General features: G+C 43.2%; 1 protein-coding gene across 1 annotated transcript in view; it reads left to right on the top strand.

The window, feature by feature from the left end:
* Window positions 1–20,080, top strand: part of NCAM2 (neural cell adhesion molecule 2) — an 808,853-nt gene that overhangs the window by 472,847 nt on the left and 315,926 nt on the right. The window contains exon 10 of the mRNA XM_078658362.1: window positions 18,360–18,533. Coding sequence (XP_078514488.1) covers window positions 18,360–18,533 — 174 coding nt within the window. The remainder of the gene's footprint in view (window positions 1–18,359; window positions 18,534–20,080) is intronic.

Below are 20,080 nucleotides of genomic sequence, written 5' to 3' on the forward strand. Positions count from 1 at the left end.
GCCAGTTTGCAGATATTAGCAAGAACTTGTGAATTTCAGTCTTTAGTTGGTAAGGGGCATGCGCAATGTAAGGGTACAAGAGTGGTGTTTGCCAACATTTATTGTGTTTGTAGAAGAGGTATAGATTAGCAACACATGGGCAAAAGAAATGAGGTTTGTGCCCTCTGTGTTACATAGTGATGTCAATGACTCTGTGGTATGCAAAGTTGTGAGGAAAACAAAGCCAGAGGGGGAGAAGGGTAGGAGTGATGTGAAATTGTTTGGTGGCAGCAAGGAGGGCACGGTTACGTAAATGAAGTTTTTCTGCTGTGGTAACCCTGGTCATTCAGCGAACAGTACACATTGTTTTGCCAGGAATATTATATGCAGGAAAAAGGGGCATTATGCCCATGTATGTAAAGGGAAGGTGTGCAAATCTCAAATGGTAGACATGGTCCAGGAGGAGTTATTCAAAATGGTTTGACTCTAAAACATAATCACGCTGAGGTAGATGTGGTCCCTTATGTTTGCTGGTGTGCCATATTAGGTTGGATGGCAAAGATGTGGTGTGTTGGCGGACTCAAGGTCACCTTACACAATGATGGGGACAAGAATTGGGAAACATAGTTTGGGAGATATAAACCCCATGAGTTATGGTGGGTCGAAATTAGATGTGTTGGGTTATGCTATTATGAGGATCTTGTTTGATGGTAAGGAGACTGTGGGGAAAGTGTGTATTGCAAAATGTGGAGACAATTGGTTTGGTTGGCTGCACCAGCATGATATGGGTATCATGCTCGATCCCAATGCTTAGCATTGTACCAAAATATCCTAATGTGTTCAGTGTCAAAGTGGGTTCACTTAAATGTTTGAACATAGGATTGCTCTAAAGAAAAATGCTGTGCCATGTGTACATAATCTGAGGAAAGTTCTGAATCTTATGATGGAACCACTAAAGTCTGAGACTGACAGGTTGCAACAAGGAAGGCATAATTGAAGAGATTGAAGAGATTGAATCTTCTGAGTGGCTTGCGACAATTATGATTGCACTTAAAGATAGGGGCAAGCACATTCGCATTTGTGTTGACCCTCGAGATTTGAACAGGCATAACTTGACCGACAGCCACTACAGAATATTTCTGAGGCTCTCACCTTGTTAAAAGATGCTAACATTTTCAGTAAGGTGGATTTATCATGTGCATACTATCAAGTAAAGCTGCATGATGAATCCAGACACCTGACCTCATTTGAGACACCTCTGGGAGCTTACCGGTTTGTGAAAATGCCTTTTAGCTTGGCATCTGCTGCAGCATACTTCCAGAGGGTCATGAAGAAGATGCTTGATGGTTCAGTAAAACTCAATTTGTTTCAGTATGACATCCTGATTCATGGGAAGAATCATGTTGAACAAGATAAGACCGTAATGGAAGTAATGGGAAGGTTGGCAGAGGCGGGCTTGACACTTAAAAATTAAAAGTGTAGGTTGAAAGTCACCACTGTATCCTATTTGAGGCAAAGATCTCAGCAGAGGAAATCAAGTCCTTGGTTGAGTGGGAAGATACCATGAAATGAAAACTCCTGTGCCCACTGATAAGGACAGGTGAAAGCCCTATTGATTTTAGCTGAATTTTCTTCCAAGTTTATGCCAAGTTTCTCATAACTTTTTCAGCCTGTAAGATTGCTGTTGAAAAAATGTGTGAGGTTTGATTGGTCTGACGAATGTGGGAAAGCGTTTGAGTCGGTGAAAGAACTCATAAGTACTTTACCAACTTTGGCTCATTCTGACCACTGATGCAAGCTTGAAGGGATTGGGAGCAGTGCTTTCTTAGAGAAATGTTAGCGAGGAAAAGGTGATGGTGTTTGCGTCACGAGTGCTCAGAGGGGCTGAACAGAAGTATTCAGTGATAGAAAGTGAGGCTATGACTTGTGCATTGACCAGCAAGCGTTTTAAGTTCTCTCTGTTAGGGATCGAGTTTGTGGTTCGGATTACAAAACTTTGGTCCATGTGTCTTCTACAAGGAGAGATGATGACCTTACACCATGTATCAAAAGATAGATGAAGGGGTTGAGTGAATTTAATTGTCATGTGGAATATATTGTTGGTAAGTAGAAGGTGGTTGCAGACTGCTTTTCACGTCTTCTACGGAACAAAGACTCAGAAAGTGAGTTATTGGGAGCATACGGGGAACACGTTTTTCCAGTTAATTCGATTTATGAGAAGGCACTACAAGAGAGTGAATGGGAATCTGCAAAGGATCAGGTTGAGGCGATGAGAGAACTCAAACAGTTCATTATCAAAGAATTACAAAATAGTCAGGGAGGAGATCAGGATGTACTAGAATGAGCGGCATGAACTCAGTTGGACTGGTGGTGAGTTGTACAGGGGTTCTAGATTGATTCCTCTCAACATGATTAGGGATGAAATAGTTAATTTGGCACATGAAGGCCATTTGAGGAGGATTCTCACCAAGTTGAGAGTGAGGGAGTGGTATTGGTGGCCTGGTTTAGTTGAACAAGTGAAAGATGTGGTCAAAGACTGTGATTCGTGTGCAAGGAATCACAAGAGAAAGATTGCTTCAAAGGCTACATTGTCACCAGTTGAAATCCCTTTGGACCATGGGAGAAGTTAGGGTTGGTTTTGCAGGCCCCGCCCACCTTCTGCCTCATAATGTAAGCTATGTGATCCTCATGGTGGACTATATGCCCAAATGGGGGTGGGGGGGTGACGAAATGTGGGAGCTTTATTGAAACCAGAGTGGTGATAAACTTCCGGAAGGAGAAACTTTTCTGTGAAGGGATTCCACCGAAAATTATAACAGACAATGGGGTCCAGTTTGTCACAATTTGCTCATTGTGCTCTTGTGCACTCCTCCAGGAGGCCAAATTGTGGGACTTTCCACTGTCATATTAAGCTACTGGGCCCCCCGTTCATGAATCTACTGACTTCAGCCATTTGGACGCCACTTGGAAATTGCCACCCATTCCCAATCCATGCCGGGTTTTGTGGAAGGCAGCCTGCTCATGCCTGAAACTCCATTACCTAGAATTCCCTGCTCACTGCTTCATTCCCACCCCTGATTGTGTTTAGTTCTACCCCCTTGCTGTTACTGCCTTGCATGTTTCTGTTTGATCGCCAGGATCCATGGGCACAGCCGACAACTTAGCTGGTGTTTCTTATTCACTGTGAGTATTGTCTTTGAGGTACATTTATAACATCACCATAGGTATCAGCTCCACAGAGCCTGCCTTTGCATGCATATCCTATATGTGGGTATTTTCAGTCAGTATCTGTAACGGCAATTGTGGGTTGCTGACTGTGAGTCTTACCGTGTGGAGCTCCATCCCACATTCCCTTTATTGTTAATGTTGTTTCATATATATGTATTACACAGCCATCCTGGGTGTAGATCTTCTGAATGCTAAATCACCTCTTGAGTGCCTATCCATTGTGAGTTTCTAGCTATCTTGTTCCTTTGTGCAGGTTTCCTATTTGGATCCCTTCTCTCCTCTGACTTCTTGTGTGATCCCGGGCAGCGTTGTGCTAATCTTTCTGCTTACATTTTCTACTGAGTAAACAATACTTCCCCAAGTCCCTAACTGTGTCCTAGACAGTCCTGGACAGTCCCTGACAAAGTTGACTTCTCTAGAGAGCAAGGAGCTTTTAGGTAAGCTGTCTATTACACACAGTAAAACTGCATTATACTCATCACAGGCCACTGGTCTTGCAGAAAGAATGAATAGGGTGGTGAAGTCTTGCATACAAAGGGCAGCTGAGTCGAGGAGACCTTTAACTGAGGTTTTGAATCAGGCATGGTGGGCTCACTGGAATGCTCCCAGTTATGTTACTTTAAGTCACCTTATTTTTGGATGAGAGGTAAGGTTGGTATTCGGAAACCAAATTCTGTGTGGTTGTGTGGGAAGAATTTCTGGTTGGGGTTAGAGCAGAAGGAACTTATATGTGATCTTAAGTAGAAGGGCTTCTGGCTTAGGAAGCAGTATCAAGATCAATATAAGTGTTCATATGATCAGAAGAGCTGTACTAAGGACAAGCAGAGGCAGTTGGAGAGGAGGTGCTGGTGATCAAACCAGATTTCGAGTGTCAAGTTACATGGGTCCTTTCATATTTGAAAAAGTTATGAGGAATGTGGTGAAGCTTGACAAAGGGACATCTGGAGCACATCCAGGTTCGTGAAATCTCTTGTTCCAGAGAATAAGAGTGGGTGTGGGGGTGGGGTGAATCCTCGCTGAGAGAACCTTTGTACTGGGTGGTTGGAAAGATGGCAGGTTTTCAGACTTATCACCTTGACGCACTGGGAGGTGTATGAGGAAACCAAAATGGTAGAAGGATTATGTGGTGTAATACACTGGCACCAGTTAGCCTGTGAAAGATTAAGCATGTTTCTTTGGAAGTCTGTTGACCTGAGACTTTTACATGTAATGATTTATCTGTATTTAGATACGGTCATTTTGTTAATCTGAATTTAACTATTGCCATTTGTTAGGTATAATCTGTTATTCTTCTCTTTAAATTGTTGGGAAGGGAAATGTGTTGTAATGTTATCGAATTTCCTAGCCTGGCCATTCTAGCACTACTACTAAGTCACTTAGAAAGATGGGTCATGGACATTTCAGTTAGAAACTGTTGGAGGACCGCAAGCTGCTGTTTCTCATTCAATTGAGGCCAAGACAGCCGACTTTTCCTTGTGTATGTCCAAGGTTATGTCTTGGATGAATCTGAACTTTTTAAAGCTGAACACTGCAAAAACAGAAGTCCTTGAGTTCGGCCAAAAAGATTCCATCTGGAATCAGCTTTGGTGGCCTAGATCAGCTGGGGCTTGTCTGCTCCCAGTGGCTGAAGTTAGAAATCTTGGCATAGTGTTTGACAAAGACATGTCTTGGAGGCCACAGATTAATCAAGTGGCCTCAGCATGCTTTTTTATGTTAAAAGGGCTGAGAAAGATACTGCTGTTCATCCTCTTCTCCCTCAGGAAAACAGTTATAATTGCTACTATCTTCTCTAGAATCGATTACGGGAATGCCCTTTATCTGGGAGCTGGCACTGCTCAATTGGCCAAGTTGCAATCAGTCCAAAATGCAGCAGCGAGAGTACTTCTCAACCTGCCCAAGCATCATCCTACTTCCCGCTCAATCAGACAATTACACTGGCTTCCAGTACAACGACGGGTGGAGTTTAAAGCATTACGCTTGGTTCATACAGCTTTGGCCGGAGACGGGGCTTTAGATCTTCAATCCCTATTCTCTCGATACCAGCCAAGCCGTTCCCTTAGGTCTGCTGTGCAATATCTGGTCAATGTTCCTAAGATCAAAAGATCACGATGGGGAAGCAAGGGCTTCTCCTATCTGGCCTCAAAGTTATGGAACTCAGCCCCATTACACCTCAGACATATCACTAACCGTAGGCTGTTCAGGAAGGAAATTAAGACATAGCTTTTCACTCAATGATGCATCGGTCAGTACTTGGTTGGTTACTTTACTCAGCGCCAAGACGCCTCGGCATTAGTGCGCTTTAAAAATACCATCAGTCAGTCAGTCATCTGCTGACGGTTGTTCGATTGGTGCCTATGGATTAAAACTCTTTATATCCTAGAGCAGTGTCTGAGTTACTTACAGCAAAAGTGGAACTTTGCAGAGTCTTCACCAGTTCTCTATTTCCTGGATGCATGACAGTGAGAAAGTGAATAATTAATTGGAGTGGATGTTAGTCCACCACAAGTAATAGTGTCTCTGTCTTGTTTGGTTCAGTAAAACATTTTAGTAATTTAAACCTGAGCTCAACCCCTAATAGCTTTTGTACAGAGGCCTAACTTAAGAAAATGTGTAAAGCATTTAGAAGTAACAAATCAGTTAAAAATTCAATAACACAGATTGATTTAAAGACCAAAATGGAATAAAAACAATATAACTCCAGCTAGGATAACTGGAGGCATGAATTTTCAAAGTTTTATGGAAAAAAGCACCAAAAAGCTCAAGTTGCCAGAGATAGTCTGGGACCTAGGAACAATTTCAGGCTAACCGTAATGATGTGAATGTCGGGCACAACAACCAGGTTCATCCGAGTAGGAGGTTTCTGGAAGTCAGAAATCTTCAAATGGTCAAAGCAGCAAGTTTTATCTGAGGAGTGCTCCACGATGTCACATAGGCTTTGGATATATTCATGGTGAAGTAACTGGCTTTGGATATATTCATGGTGAAGTAACTGATGTGTGAAAGAAAAGCTAAGAGAAGGAGAAATTCACATTTTGTGCCGAAGAAGTCCTCTACATGCAAAAAGAACAATTGATGGACAGAATGCAGAACAATGTCATACATTCACCCCAGTACATAAATCTCATAGTTTTTTTGCTCACCATGCCATTCCAGTTTGGACCCAGCTATATGCAAGTCAGTCTTGACCCTGCCCCCAATGGGAACAGTCCAGCTCGAATTGCCAGGCCAGGTCCTCCCTGGACTGGAAACAAACATCCTAGGACCGGTTTCGTGGTTTCACCCCTCATCAGACAGGATAGCTTGTCTCCAGTTGCATGGAGAGCACGGGACCCATGTCTGAACAAACCCGTCCCACTCGGGTTGACAAATGCAAAAAGAACAATTGATGGACAGAATGCAGAACAATGTCATACATTCACCCCAGTACAGAGATCTGGGCATAAATGCATCGTTTTTTTGCTCACCATGCCATTCCAGTTTGGACTCAGCCATATGCAAATCAGTCTTGACCCTGAGCGCAATGGGAACAGTCCAGCCCGAACTGCCAGGCCAGGTCCTCCGTGGACTGCAAACAAGCATCCTAGGACCGGTTTTGGGGTTTCACCCCTCATCAGTCAGGATAGCTTGACTCAAATGGCATGGAGAGCACAGGACCCACGTCTGGGCATACCCGTCCCACTCGGGGTGACAAATGCAAAAAGAACAATTGATGGACAGAATGCAGAACAATGTCAAACAGTCACCCCAGTTCAGAGATCTGGGCCTAAATCCATGTTTTTTTGCTCACCATGCAATTCCAGTTTGGACCCAGCCATATGCAAATCAGTCTTGACCCTGGCCCTATTGGGAATAGTCCAGCCCGAACTGCCTGGCCAGGTCCTCCCTGGACTGGAAACAAGCATCTTAGGACCGATTTCGTGGTTTCACCCCTCATCAGCCAGGATAGCTTGACTCAAGGGGCATGGAGAGCACGGGACCAACTTCTGGGCATACAGGTTCCACTCGGCATCTGTTTTCCTAAGTGGGAAGGGTATGCCCAGACATAGATCCCATGCTCACCACACTACTGGATTCAAGCTAGCCTGGCTGATGAAGGGTGATGCCCTGAAACCGGTCCCAGGATGCTTGATTCCGGTCCAGGGAGGACCTGGCATGGCAGTTCGGCTGGACTGTTCCCACAAGGAACAGGGTCAAGACTGATTTGCATATGGCTGGGTCCAAACTGGGGTGGTGTGGTGAGCAAAAGAATGATGAATTTAACCCAGACCCTTGTTACTGGGGGTGAATGTTTGAATTGTCCAGCATTCGTCCATCAATTGTTTCTTTTGCATATGTCACCCTAAGTGGGAAGAGTGTGCCCAGACGTGGGTCCCGTGCTCACCACACCACTGGGTTCAAGCTAGCCTGGCTGATGAAGGGAGATGCCCTGAAACCGGTCCCAGGATGCTTGTTTCTGGACCAGGGAGTACCTGGCTTGGCAGTTCAGGCTGCACTGTTCCCACAAGAATCAGGGTCAAGACGGATTTGCATGTGGCTGAGTCCAAACTGGGGTGGTGTGGTGAGAAAAAGAATGATGGATTTAACCCAGATCCTTGTGACTGGAGGTGAATGTTTGCATTGCCCAGCATTCCGTCCATCAATTGTTTCTTTTGCAAGGAAGTCCTCTGGCCTGCCAGATACTTTTGATACATTTGCCTGGTCAAGATTTACTTTCAAACTTATGGCCTGATTTAATGTTGGCAGAAAGGGTATTCCATTGCAACCATGACAGAGCTTCCTTTCTGCCAACCTGAAGGTTCCGCAACCTTCAGTATTTAGATAGCGGAGCCTACTCCGTCTCTGCACCTACATCCCCATTTCAATGCCTTCACAGAGTGAGGGTCGACAGAGGTTTGGAAATGTGTCTGCCTATCCAATTTAGAGTGGGCAGACACATAGCCAGTGTTTACCTTTACAAGCCGCCACCCAAAATGTGCTGCTATGTAAGAGTTAAAACTTTTCCATGACCCCTATGGTATGGGAGAAAACTCCCATGGGGAGTGGGTGTTTGCTTTTTTATTTTCTAAATCAAAATTCTGCTTTGTAATTTTGTTTTTGAAAATAAGAAAATAAAATGGAAGGGTGTGTGCCTCGGTCATGTTGACAGAGTACCAAGGCTCACTTTCATTGTATTTACAAGAACAGCAGTGACTTCGGTTCCTGTAACTACAAGTTATGTCTGTTGGCCTGGCGGACATCCCATCATTGCGGGAGTAAAGAACACTGCCATGGCAATGGTACTAACACCGTCCGCCAGCATATAAATAAGGCCCTTAGTTCCTTTGTTAGATCATGGAATCCTCCAGCTGGGCAAAGACATGTGCTATATCCAAAGATGGCTCCTCAAGGTAAGATACATTATCAGCGAGGTGCTGCTGAATCAGATTTGCTGCTGTGGAGAAGCAAGGAGCGCAAAAAACCTGCTTTTTCAGAACAGTGTCAATCTGCCTTGAGCTGTTCGTCTTGGCAGGTTTGTCCTGGTTCTCCGGAGGTCTTCAAGTCCAAAAAGTTTCTAAGACCCAGGTTGTTAGGAGAAGTCTATTTAGACTCAGCCAAGGTTCCCAGTACCTCAGGAACAGCTTTTGGAGGTCAGGACTCGCTACAGCAGAGGCCACCAACAGGGTCCAGTTCAGATCCAGTTAGTACTGATCAGCTGGGCTCTTTTTGGATAGCCAACAACTTTCCATAGGGATCTTCCTGCCAGGATATGACCAAAATAACACCATTCCTTCAGTATGTCGTATGGGACTGCTTCCAACAGGTATCATAAGTGAGCTGCTTGGACGTCTTTAAATTGGTGAGGTATACTGAAGCCCCCCTTTTTTAGAAGGAAGTGTTCCATGCTTGAAGCCCAGTGTCGTACTTTTTCCCCCTGAAATATAGTTCATGCATTGGTTTTATAACATCTGAAAATCACGTTCAGGATTTTTAGCGGCAGTGTAGAGAAAATATGAAATCATTTTGGTAGAATAGTCTATTGAACTGCTGCTGTTCATCTAGCCACGAAAGCTGGTGTGGCTGCCAAATGGATACCTCTGTCTTTACTAGACCTGTGACCCCTGACATGTTCCTGCTGACTGTTTCAGACAGGGATTAAGCTATAATTATCTCTGGGCATGCCCTGTCTTTTTTAACGCATTTGAACCGTGTTTCAGATTGTATAGTGTACATCTTTGTTGTGGTGTGTTATGGTTGAGTCCCTCAGACTTTGTTAGGTTCGTTTAAAATCCCTAGACCAACTAGTAGTTTTTTTGTTCTTGAGGTATTTCTGTCATGGATGGTTCTTGGCTGGTCATAGTGAGCATACATTTGTTGATACAGGCCATGGCTTTACCAAGGTAAGGGACCTTTTTTCCTCCCTGACAACCACATTGCTCATCAACCTCTGCAGGAAGGGCTCCAGAACGAAACAAAATAAATTGACAAGAACATTAAAGCTTTGCTTACATTCAGTAGTTGGTACTGGGAATTCCACGTTTGGATAATTTTTTGTTGTTTAATGTCCTGCCCTCTTTTTTACAGTTTGGCTTGGGTGAATGTCTTTTTTAACTATTATTCCGCCTGGCTGAATTTTCTTATATTTCCTGTTGCTTATTTTAAAATAAGATCATCTTTTAAAGATTTTTGAGTGTGGATTTTTTTGTATTTTTTTAGTTTGAAACAATACCTTTTTCTCATAATAACATGTTAAAGCTTTCTTTCCTTTCCGTTTATCGCTGTATCCCAATGTATTGTGAATTAAAATAGCATTAAAACCAAACAAAGAAACAAATGTAAAAATCTTTGCTATTTAGCACCTTTTAAAAATCAAGCAATAATGAGTGTGGGTGTAAAGAATTGTGAACAATTAAAGCTAGTCAAACTATGCATGCTAAATTTGTAATAAAAGCCTTTGAAGTATAATTTCCCTAGTTGTGAATAGTTAGCATGGAAATTAATGCAATTGCATATCAATAAATATTTTTTTACATGCTTCCCTGCTTTCTTTCAGTAGCCCACGTTAGGGAATTGATGTCTTATAAAGCTAGAATTGACAAAAACAAAATGCATGCTTTAGGATAAACAGATGATTCACAGAAGCAGTACTCTCAGTCTGCTTTTCTTTTAAGGCTATGAAAATTGTGTTTTCAAATTGGCAGTACCTAAGTAGCGATCTATGAATCTCTGAGTTGTGCATCAGTGTCCTGTGCCTGTGATAGAGGAGTGTCAATAACTGATGGGACTACGAAATGTTGTTTATTGTATCATTGTCCCAAGAAAATAATGCTCTTCAGAGAGAGCATCACTCCAGCATCATCTTAAATCATGTATTCTTCTTGATATCACATTCACCCTGGCTAGCCAGTGAAATAGAGTCCTGATTCGTTTGCTAACTTCTCGAGAGTTGTTCAGTGTGAACATGCAATTTGCTGTTGAAAGGACAAAGACCATGCTTTGAACACTGTCTGTAAACTACTCACACTCGTGAGGAAAAGTGGCACTACTCAATACCAGCCTAATGTATTCTGCAGGGCACAAACGTCACATAAATGTGTACAACACCGGCAATGTAACTACCTTCAAATGTCTGCCCTGGGCATGGAACAACCATTTTCCATTTCCTTTAAGTATTCTTGTACCAAAATACTAATCCTCCAGATGACAATTTTCTTCAGGACATACTGATCATGCTTGGACGAGTTTGAATGTGAGAGAACTTCTATTAGGGGAAAATACAACTAAACGCTGAAAATGCTTTAGAAATGATTATCTTAAACAAAACAAAATCTACACTCACCAAGCAACGGATCTGCAAAATGGTTTACCTTGAAGCAGGCAACAATAATATACACGAAGCAGTAAAACTTGTAAACTTGTAAACTTGGGGATTTATAGAGCGCAGTTGTTGCCCGAAGGCGTCCAAGCGCTAGGATAATCGTGACCTACAGAGAACAGGGGGGGGGGAGAAAACAACGGTTTAATAGGCAAATGTGAAAAGGTGGGCCTTCAGATGCTTGCGAAACGAGGTAAGGTTCTGGGTGGCTCTAAGATGGCATGGTAGAGCATTCCAGGCCTTAGCTGCGTTGTACATGAACGTCCTTCCGCCGGTTCTAGATCTTTTTATTCTTGGAACTACTGCTAAAAGAGTCTGAGTCAAACTGAGATGGAGAATATATATCCAAGGACAGTACAAATCAACATACCCATGCATTACACATCTACAGATCATCTAGGAAAAGACTAAAAAAAACATTTCTGCTCCTCTCATCTCACCTTTGCATCATGACCTGGAAAGGAATTTCATGACAATTATCTATGAGTTTAAGAAGTCGCAGTTTGTTTAAATGAAACAACTCCCTCACAAATGCTCTTCAAGAACTCACATCATCTCTTAAGCAGAAGCACAAACGTGTACCACCAAAGGAAGGATTTTAAAAACATTGTCAGCAAAGTCAGATCAATCCTTTTAAGCACTAGTGCAACACACACTAATTCTGGGATCACCAGCTGACCTATGTCCCAATTTTCAAGTAAGCCCTACATTAAGGTGAATGCTGTGACACCATTATGACTATTCAATTGCACCTGTTCCATGCCATATGCCAATAACACCCTTTTAAAGTCCTATTTGTGATAAACCTGTTCTTATCAGGCCCATCTCGAATATGGACCTTTCCTGGCCAACCTAGAAAACGTAGCATGCATTTCAGTGCTGACTTGTACACAGGCTGCTTCTCATCACTCAGAGAGTCAGAATCGATCCTAGTTTCTATGGTGGATCAAATAAGAAATACAGGTAGATGCAAATGGGTCTTGGCAGACCACACAGCTCACTACCCAGAAGCCATACCTCTGAGGTCAGTGATTGCAACTGAGGTGGCCAGGGCACTGCTGAAGATGTTACCCTTGTGGTATTCCCCAAAGAGGTAGTGTCTGACAGAGGCTCCAACTTGCATGTCCGATGAGTGTGGGATAACTTAAAAGTTCCCCACACCCCATCACCCCCAAACATTCTTGTAGAAAGATTCAACAATACTGTAATGGGCATGATAATGGGCCTACCTGAGCCAATGAAGTGTAAATGGGTAATCGTCCGTCCATGCTTTCTACAGGGAGGTGCCACAGATGGGGGTTGGGTTTAGCCCCTTCGAACTCTTTTATGGCCAACCTTAGGGGACCTATTAGCCTTGTGAGAGAGGGGTGGGATCAAGCTCCCAGGAAGCCTCCTTGGGATGTAACCATCCGCAACCAAATGCACCACTTCTTAAAGAAGGCTTAAAGCAATATTGAGGCAGGTCATCAAGCTCTTGTATGACCAGGGGGCCAGTCTGGTAAAATATTAACCTGGCCTGAAGGTGTGCGTTATGGAGACTGTAGAGCCCAGTGCTCATTGGGAATACTGGACAGGTCCGTATGAGGTGAAGGAGTGGAAGGGGGAGCCTCCTACTTGGTGTATCTCAAACCTCTGGAAGCCCCTTAAGGGTGCCCCACATGAACAACCTCAAACAACACTTTGAGAGGTCTAAAGTGAGAATGCTCTTAGTGACAGATTAGGGAGTGTAAGAGGAAAGCAAGCCTCTCCCTCATCTTCATACTGCCCAAGAGCAAATGGGTCAGTGGAGAGTGTCAAACTCTCCACTACCCTAGCCCCAGAACAGCAAAGTGACTATTGTCGGTTGCTCGGCCTTCTCTGTTCTACCTCACCACTGGACTCACACACCTATGTGTCCATGACGACACTGGAAACAGTCCGCCTGTTAAGAAGTGCAGGTTGTTGAACCAGGTGAGAGCCAGTATTAAGAAGGAGGTCGCCAAGATTCTGTCAATAAAGAAGATTGAGCCTGCCAACAGTCCCTGGTCCAGCCCTGTGGTGCTAGTATCCAAGGCTGCCTCAACAAGTGCCACTACAGAACTTAGGTTCTGTGTGGATTATAGGGGTCTTAATTCCATCACAATACCTGATGCATAGCCCATCCCTGAGCCGATGAGCTCCTAGACAGGCTGGTCAGGTCTTCATTCTCAACCCAGAGGGCCACTCCCAGTTTGGAATGATTCCGTTTGGTTAAAGAATGCCCCTGACACCTTTCAGGGGTCGGTCAACAGGGTCCTAACAGGGAATGAGGCATTCTTTGCATCCTGCCTGGACAACATAGCTGTCTACAGCACCAGCTCGGAAGAACTCCTGTATCAACTCCAGGAGGTACTTCAGGCCCTTCAGCAGGTAGGCTTGACTATCAAGGACAGTAAGTGCTAGATGGGGAAGAGTTCCTTGGTGAATGTAGGCCACATGGTGGACGGGGGGCAAGGTGCAGCCCTGACAAGCCAATATTTAAACTATACTGGCCTAGCAACTGCCTAAAACACAGACTGAAGTGAGGCCCAAAAGGATACTGTGGGAGGTTTGATAAGGGATTTGGCACCACTGTTGCCCCCTTAACAGAGCTAACTTCAAAGAAGCAGCCCAGAAATTTGATCTGGACAGAGCGTGCCAGAACGCCTTTGATACCCTTCAGGAGGCCATGTGTACAGCACCTGCACTAAAGGCTCCTGACTTCTCTAAGGGTTTCATAGTGCAGACAGACACTTCAAGGCAAGGCATAGGGGCTGTCTCAGCACAATTAAATGAGGAGGGCATATTCTGAATAGCGGCCTTTATTAAAAACTAACTTTCACCGAAACAGAGGTGAAGTGCAATTGAAAGAGAGGTATTTGCTGTTATCTGGGCACTGAGGAAGCTAGGACATAACTGTTTGGGACTCACTTCCAGCTTTCAGCAGACCACAGGCCCCTCAGATGGCTCATGCAGATGAGGGATGAAATTCAAAAACTGTTGAGGTGGCCCATATCCCTCAAGGGAAAGAACTTTACCTAACCATTCTGGGTCAGACCATGCCAATTCTGATGACCTATCTAGGTTCTTCCACCTTAGTTGATAAGAACTCTCAAGAGGTTGGGTAGTTCTCTCAACTTTCAGCTGTAGGGGACACATGTTAGACATGTAACAATAAGACTGGCCTTCCTACTCCATTTTTTGCTGGCCATGTCTTTATTGGCCTTAGGGCTCTGCACACTTTATCACTGCTAGCCAGTGCTCAAGTGCAAGTGCTCACTCCTTAAACATGGTAACATTGGCTTATCCCCAACTGGCATATTTAAATTACTTATAAGTCCCTAGTAAAGAGGCACTACATGTACCCAGGGCCTGGAAATTAAATGCTACAAGTAGGCCTGCAGCACATATTGTGCCACCCACTTAAGTAACCCTTTAAACATATTTCGGGCCTGCCATTGCAGCCTGTGTGTGCAGTTCTAACTGCCAACTCCATCTGGCAAAATAAACCTTTTGACAATTACAAAATCTTCCTTTTTAATACATAAGTAGCCCCTAGGGTAGACCCTGGACAACCCAGAGGGTAGGGTGCAATATATTTAAAAAGTAAGACATGTACTTTTTCGTTTTACATGTCCTGTGAGTGAAAAACTCTTAAATTAGTTTATCTCCAGCCGCGGCCCGTGCAGGGCAGTGCGGTTGGGCCAGGTGGGGGTTTATTTCAACATACGACCGCAAGGGGAAAATAAAATAGATATTTGATTTTCACTTGTGGTTGTATGTCAAAATCTCTCCCTACCCCCCCCCCCCCCAACCCAATGGGCCCCACCGCTCATACCTACACGGACTGGAGCTGTTTATCACTACTGCAAGGCCAACCTCTCCCATTGAAAAACATTGGAGTTCCCTTATTAAATTTAATATCCTGTAATTTCCAAATGGGAGCAGGCGTCCAGGACATATTTGCTGTCTTTGGAATTGTAATGAAAAATCGTAACTTATGGGGCAGTCACATTTTAAATTACAGTTTAGAATATGCCCCTTTTAGAAATGTATCATTTTCTTGCCTTTAGCCCTTTAGTGTCTGTTGTCTGTCCCTCGGTCACACGACTGGATGTAGCTGACAGTTGAGCTTTGGGTATTCCTCCTAGACAGCCACATACAAGATGGAGCTTAGGTGTGCATAGATGGGCAATCACCGGAAGTATGGGAGATAGGCCCTGGGCACAACCCCACTTACACTTGCATAGGCTGCATCCTCACTTTACAGAAAGGGTTGCATACTCCCTGTAGTTAGTCGGGCGCCAGGACAGTGTAGGTAGGATGCATGGGGACTTAGAAGTGTCTCCCTCACTTCAAAGGAACAACTAGGTTTAAACACTAGACCTCAGATACTACCACTTCAGTACACTTCAGGACCCGTGGATGTTTTGCCAAGAAGAAACACTGTTGTGCTGCTGAAGGACTTCCACTCTTCTGGACTGCACTCTACTGGGCTACTGCCTTGCTTTGCTGCTGCCTGCTACACTGTCTGGGTGAGAAGGACATGGATCGGCATCTCTTCAACCCAGAACCCCAGAGTGACTTCAAGGTCTAGTTGGCTGGCCTCCTGACTTGAGCCTCAGGTACATAAGACTCCAATAACCTTGCTTCTGCACCTGGACTCTCCCATCTGCGAGTCTACCCTGCCAAGTGGTGGTCTACTTTATTAAACATGACTCTATTTTTCTAACTCTGTGTTGGCTCCTTTTGTGGTGACTTTTCACTGTGTTACTGTTTGAAGTGTTGCACAAATACTTCACCATGATAAGAACTGTCGTTGCTGTTTGAGAAGAGTTTCTAACTCAAACTAGAATCACATTGTCTCCTTACAGTCATTCACTTTTGAATCCAGCTGCCACAATACCAGCATCCCCCAGGTGCAACCATTCCTTCCATTCCCTTCAATATAGTTTTAGTATTTATGTGTCTTCAAATTTTGACAGACTTGACACAAAACACACTGTTGTGGGGCTCCGAGGAGTTGCATTCACTAGTTTGTGCAATCTTGCTGTTGTTAACAATAAAGTGGTTGTTAGATAGCACACCACAGTTCAAGTGCCACTTCTGTTACAGTAATTAACAGGTGTTGCTATTTCTCAATTTAAGAATACTCAAATCATCAGCCTCTGAAGGACTGAGGATTGACTAGGTCTTGCTAGGTCATGTGAGCTGTAGTTCGCAGCAGACAATAGCAGTGAGCATTGAACACGAGTCGTCTTGCCAAATGTTGCATTAGCAGAAAGGGAAAGTCCAGCCTCTAAACTCATCAGTGCATGGGTAAATTGTAGTTTATTGATAGGTTTAATAGTTAGTTTTGTATTACAGTATTGTAGAAATCTTAAACTATAAAACAAATGTTTCATATCTATAGCAGAGTGATGAGCCCATTCCATGAGTCCTGCAAGTAACCTAGCTGCAATTATTCCAACTTGGACAATTGCTTGCCTTCTTGTGAAATTACAGAAAGCTGTAGACAACGGGGACGTTTGTACTTGTCATTGGTAGTTTGATGGCTCATAAGAAGACTGTGCTCATATTACAAAGACAGATGGCAATTAATCCATAATTTGCATGAGATTCAGTGAATAGGTGTTAGTTGTCTTTTTTTAATTGTAATTGTAGGTGTTTTGATGTGTTAAATTTGTTAATGGCGATGTAACATGCAAGTGTAAGCCTAGAAACAATAATTACACTTCACATGCCCGAGCTTGTGAACGCGTTTGCAGCATTGTAATTAGTCAGTATAAGGTGTGTGAGCGTACAGGGAGAAAAAGGATAAACCACATTCCCCTTAAAGCACCCGTGCTAGAGCAAAACCCTCGAGAATATTCAGCTAGTGAAGGTTAAGTGTTTACTGTCGACTAAAACAGCAGTTACGCCGAAATCGGAGGTGCACGTTTTTTACTTTAACACAGAGTTTTCGACGGCCAAATCTCTAAGTGAAAGTCTAGCCTAAATGAGGAATTATTACAAGAATTGGACCTGAAATTACCGATTTCCCAGTAATCCCATATTTCTGAGTAGACCCTCAAATCCATTTTGTAATGGACCAGATTTGTCGCACCCTGCTCCAACAGCCCCTGCTGTGCAGATATGCCCCCATCCTTTGAAGGAGCCCCCATTTAACCCAAGGTCAATGAATATCTGTGAGATATGGCAGACACAGACCCCTCCTCACATTCTGCAGGGCCCCCCCCCATCATTTTACGTTACGTCACTGACCAGTACCTCTGGTATTGGTAACTCTGGGGTGCTGAAGACTTACCCCTTCCCAGAGCCCCTTGCAATAAGAGCCCAAGGGCCTCATTTACAATATTTTGATGCACAACAGCATGGCAAACATTACTGCTACACTGCTGTGCATCAAAATAAAAGGGCAGAAATGTGCTGTATTTACATGATACTGCGCCTTTCTGTCTTCTCCTCTGCACCAGCACACAAACAGCAGCAGTGCGCCAACACAGACACCCTTGCTTAATGTTGCAAGGGTGCCTGGGCTGAGGAGATGAGTGCGTTTGTGCAGAAAGGGACACCTTCCTGCCCAAAAACAATCATTAAATGTATTTTCCTCTTTCTATGTGTTCTGCACAATGCAGCACCCATAGAAAGATGAACAAAAGAGGATAAATACAAGTATTTCTCCTCTTTGTGCCACTCATATGCCTCCCCAAGGGGAAGCGTAGGATTCTGATGCATTTCCAGCTTTAAATACCTTGTAAATCAGGAAATGCGTCAGGTTACATGGATGTTGCATGGGAACACCCATGGAATGCCCCTTTCACGCATAGTTATTTGTGAAAGGGAAACATTTATATGGCCCTGAATAGTCACCCAGGGCGACTTTACATGGCCTTGAAAATATGGGAAAGGGCATTGCGATGCCTGTGTGTCAATAAAAGTGATGCACCAGCAGCACACTGGGCTTGTAGATCAGCCCCTAAGTGTTTAACAAAAGAAACGTTTCACACCAATGTGTAAATCTGAATAAAACATTGATATAAACGTTCAACTAAATGTGTGGTAAGAGAATGGGGACCAATACACATACTCAGTTTGACCTGGAAGGCTCCATCTGCCAATGAGGCTCCAAAAGCTGCATGCTTCATCTTTCTATAGGTATCCAAAGCTGCAGACTTCATATGTCTTGATGTACCTCACAGTTCCAGACTATACCTCTTAACTTGTTTGCCAAGGTTGCGCTAAATCAGAATTTATGTCTACAGTTGGCAATCATTCTCTCTTTTCCGCTAATATTTTGTAGATGTGCCATCCAGTCCATATGGTTTGAGGATCATAGAGCTGTCACAGACATTTGCCAGGATAACTTTCAGCAAGCCAGATTTACACGGTGGCGTGCCCATTCATCACTACCAAGTCGATATTAAAGAAGTCGCTTCGGAAACGTGGAAAGTTGTGCGCTCCCATGGAGTTCAAAGTGAGTTATCCCAGGACATTTTCATACATTTTTTTTGTTTTTATAAAAAATTGTGAATTGATGATTATTGTCCAGTAACTGAGCCATTGTTAAAGGCAAAATTGTACAAAGGTGAATGGTCATAACAATATAAAAAAAAACTGCCTTTGATAGACCCAGAGCATGTTTTCATGTGTTCTTTTTGATGACTGAGCTGGAAACCAGCACATGCATTTAACCGAATTTACAGTGACCACACATATACACCAGACCTAAGTGGTTTTCTAATGATAAGATTTGTGACACTTAATTGCACATCTAGATTTCGTGGTAAGTGAATGTTATAATTGCAATGTGTGTTTATGACAGTTATTTACTATAAATGTGTATTGCCAACTTAAGGTTCTGTAGCAGTCATTACACGTTAACTAATTTAAGAGTGAGAGGAAGCAAAGTGAAGGGAAAACAAAGTAAATTAACACAAAAAAAGGAAACAAGCATTTGCAAAGCCATATTCTGTGCTCGTTAGTGAAGTGTTTGCTAAAAAGTAGGCGACTTTACTTGTTGCCTGAACTGCGTTGAAAGCAAATCCTATAATTAAGTAATATGTCTTGGGTGCAAGAATATGTGCACTGGGAGGGGGCCCTTGGCTTAAGAGACTAGCAGAGATAAGTTGTACCCTCAAAGAAGAATCTTATGATGATGGGATTTGTGGTGGTAGAGCAGCAAATGAATGTAAGACACCAGAATATATTTTACCATAGATATGTTTGACAACGGAACAGTGTTTTACTCATTTTCATTACAGCTTTAAGAAAGTCTGTCTGCGTGTCTTTACTCTGTGAACAAAAAACTGTCATTGCAATATGTTATCATGACAGTTTAGCAAACAAATGAACACAAAAGGCTGTTTGAGAATGTCGGGGTAAGACATCCAAATAGCAAGCACTGCCTAAAGAGCACATCAAAAGCGGTTTCTTCAACAAACTTAATGCATCAAGGAGTGCCTGCTGGTTCTCAAGCTGAATGTCGAATCTGCAGTCCAACAAACGTACCACTTTTTGTCTCTATCACATAAGCCTAATAGAAACAGACATGGAAGATGTATCAATTTTCAAAATGCTACTTATTGATTGCCAGTCAAACCAAGCAATCGCAAACATTGAAAACAAAGGATTATAGTTAATGGCTGAAGGAGGCTGACCCAAAGTCAATTTTGTCTTTGTACTTGTTGGGAATGATCATCTTTTGCATGTCATTCCCCCAGATTTGGTTGTCCACAGGGCTCTCCATTATTATTCCTGCTAACCAGTGATAAAGTGTTTGTGCTCGTCCTCCTAAACATGGTAAAATTGTCATATACCTAATTGACACTTTAAATGTACTTATACGTCTATAGTATACAGTACTACATATATCCAAGGCCTTTAAATGCAATACTACATGTGGGCTTAAGAACTCTTTGTGCCACTCACTAATGTAGCCGTCAAAAACATGTCAGCATGCCTGCCCATGCTGTTTGTGAGCGCAGTTTTAAACTACCATTTTAACTAATCAAAATAATTCTT

Source organism: Lissotriton helveticus, chromosome 8 (genome assembly GCF_964261635.1).
Source record: "Lissotriton helveticus chromosome 8, aLisHel1.1, whole genome shotgun sequence".
Classification (NCBI taxonomy): Eukaryota; Metazoa; Chordata; class Amphibia; order Caudata; family Salamandridae; genus Lissotriton; species Lissotriton helveticus.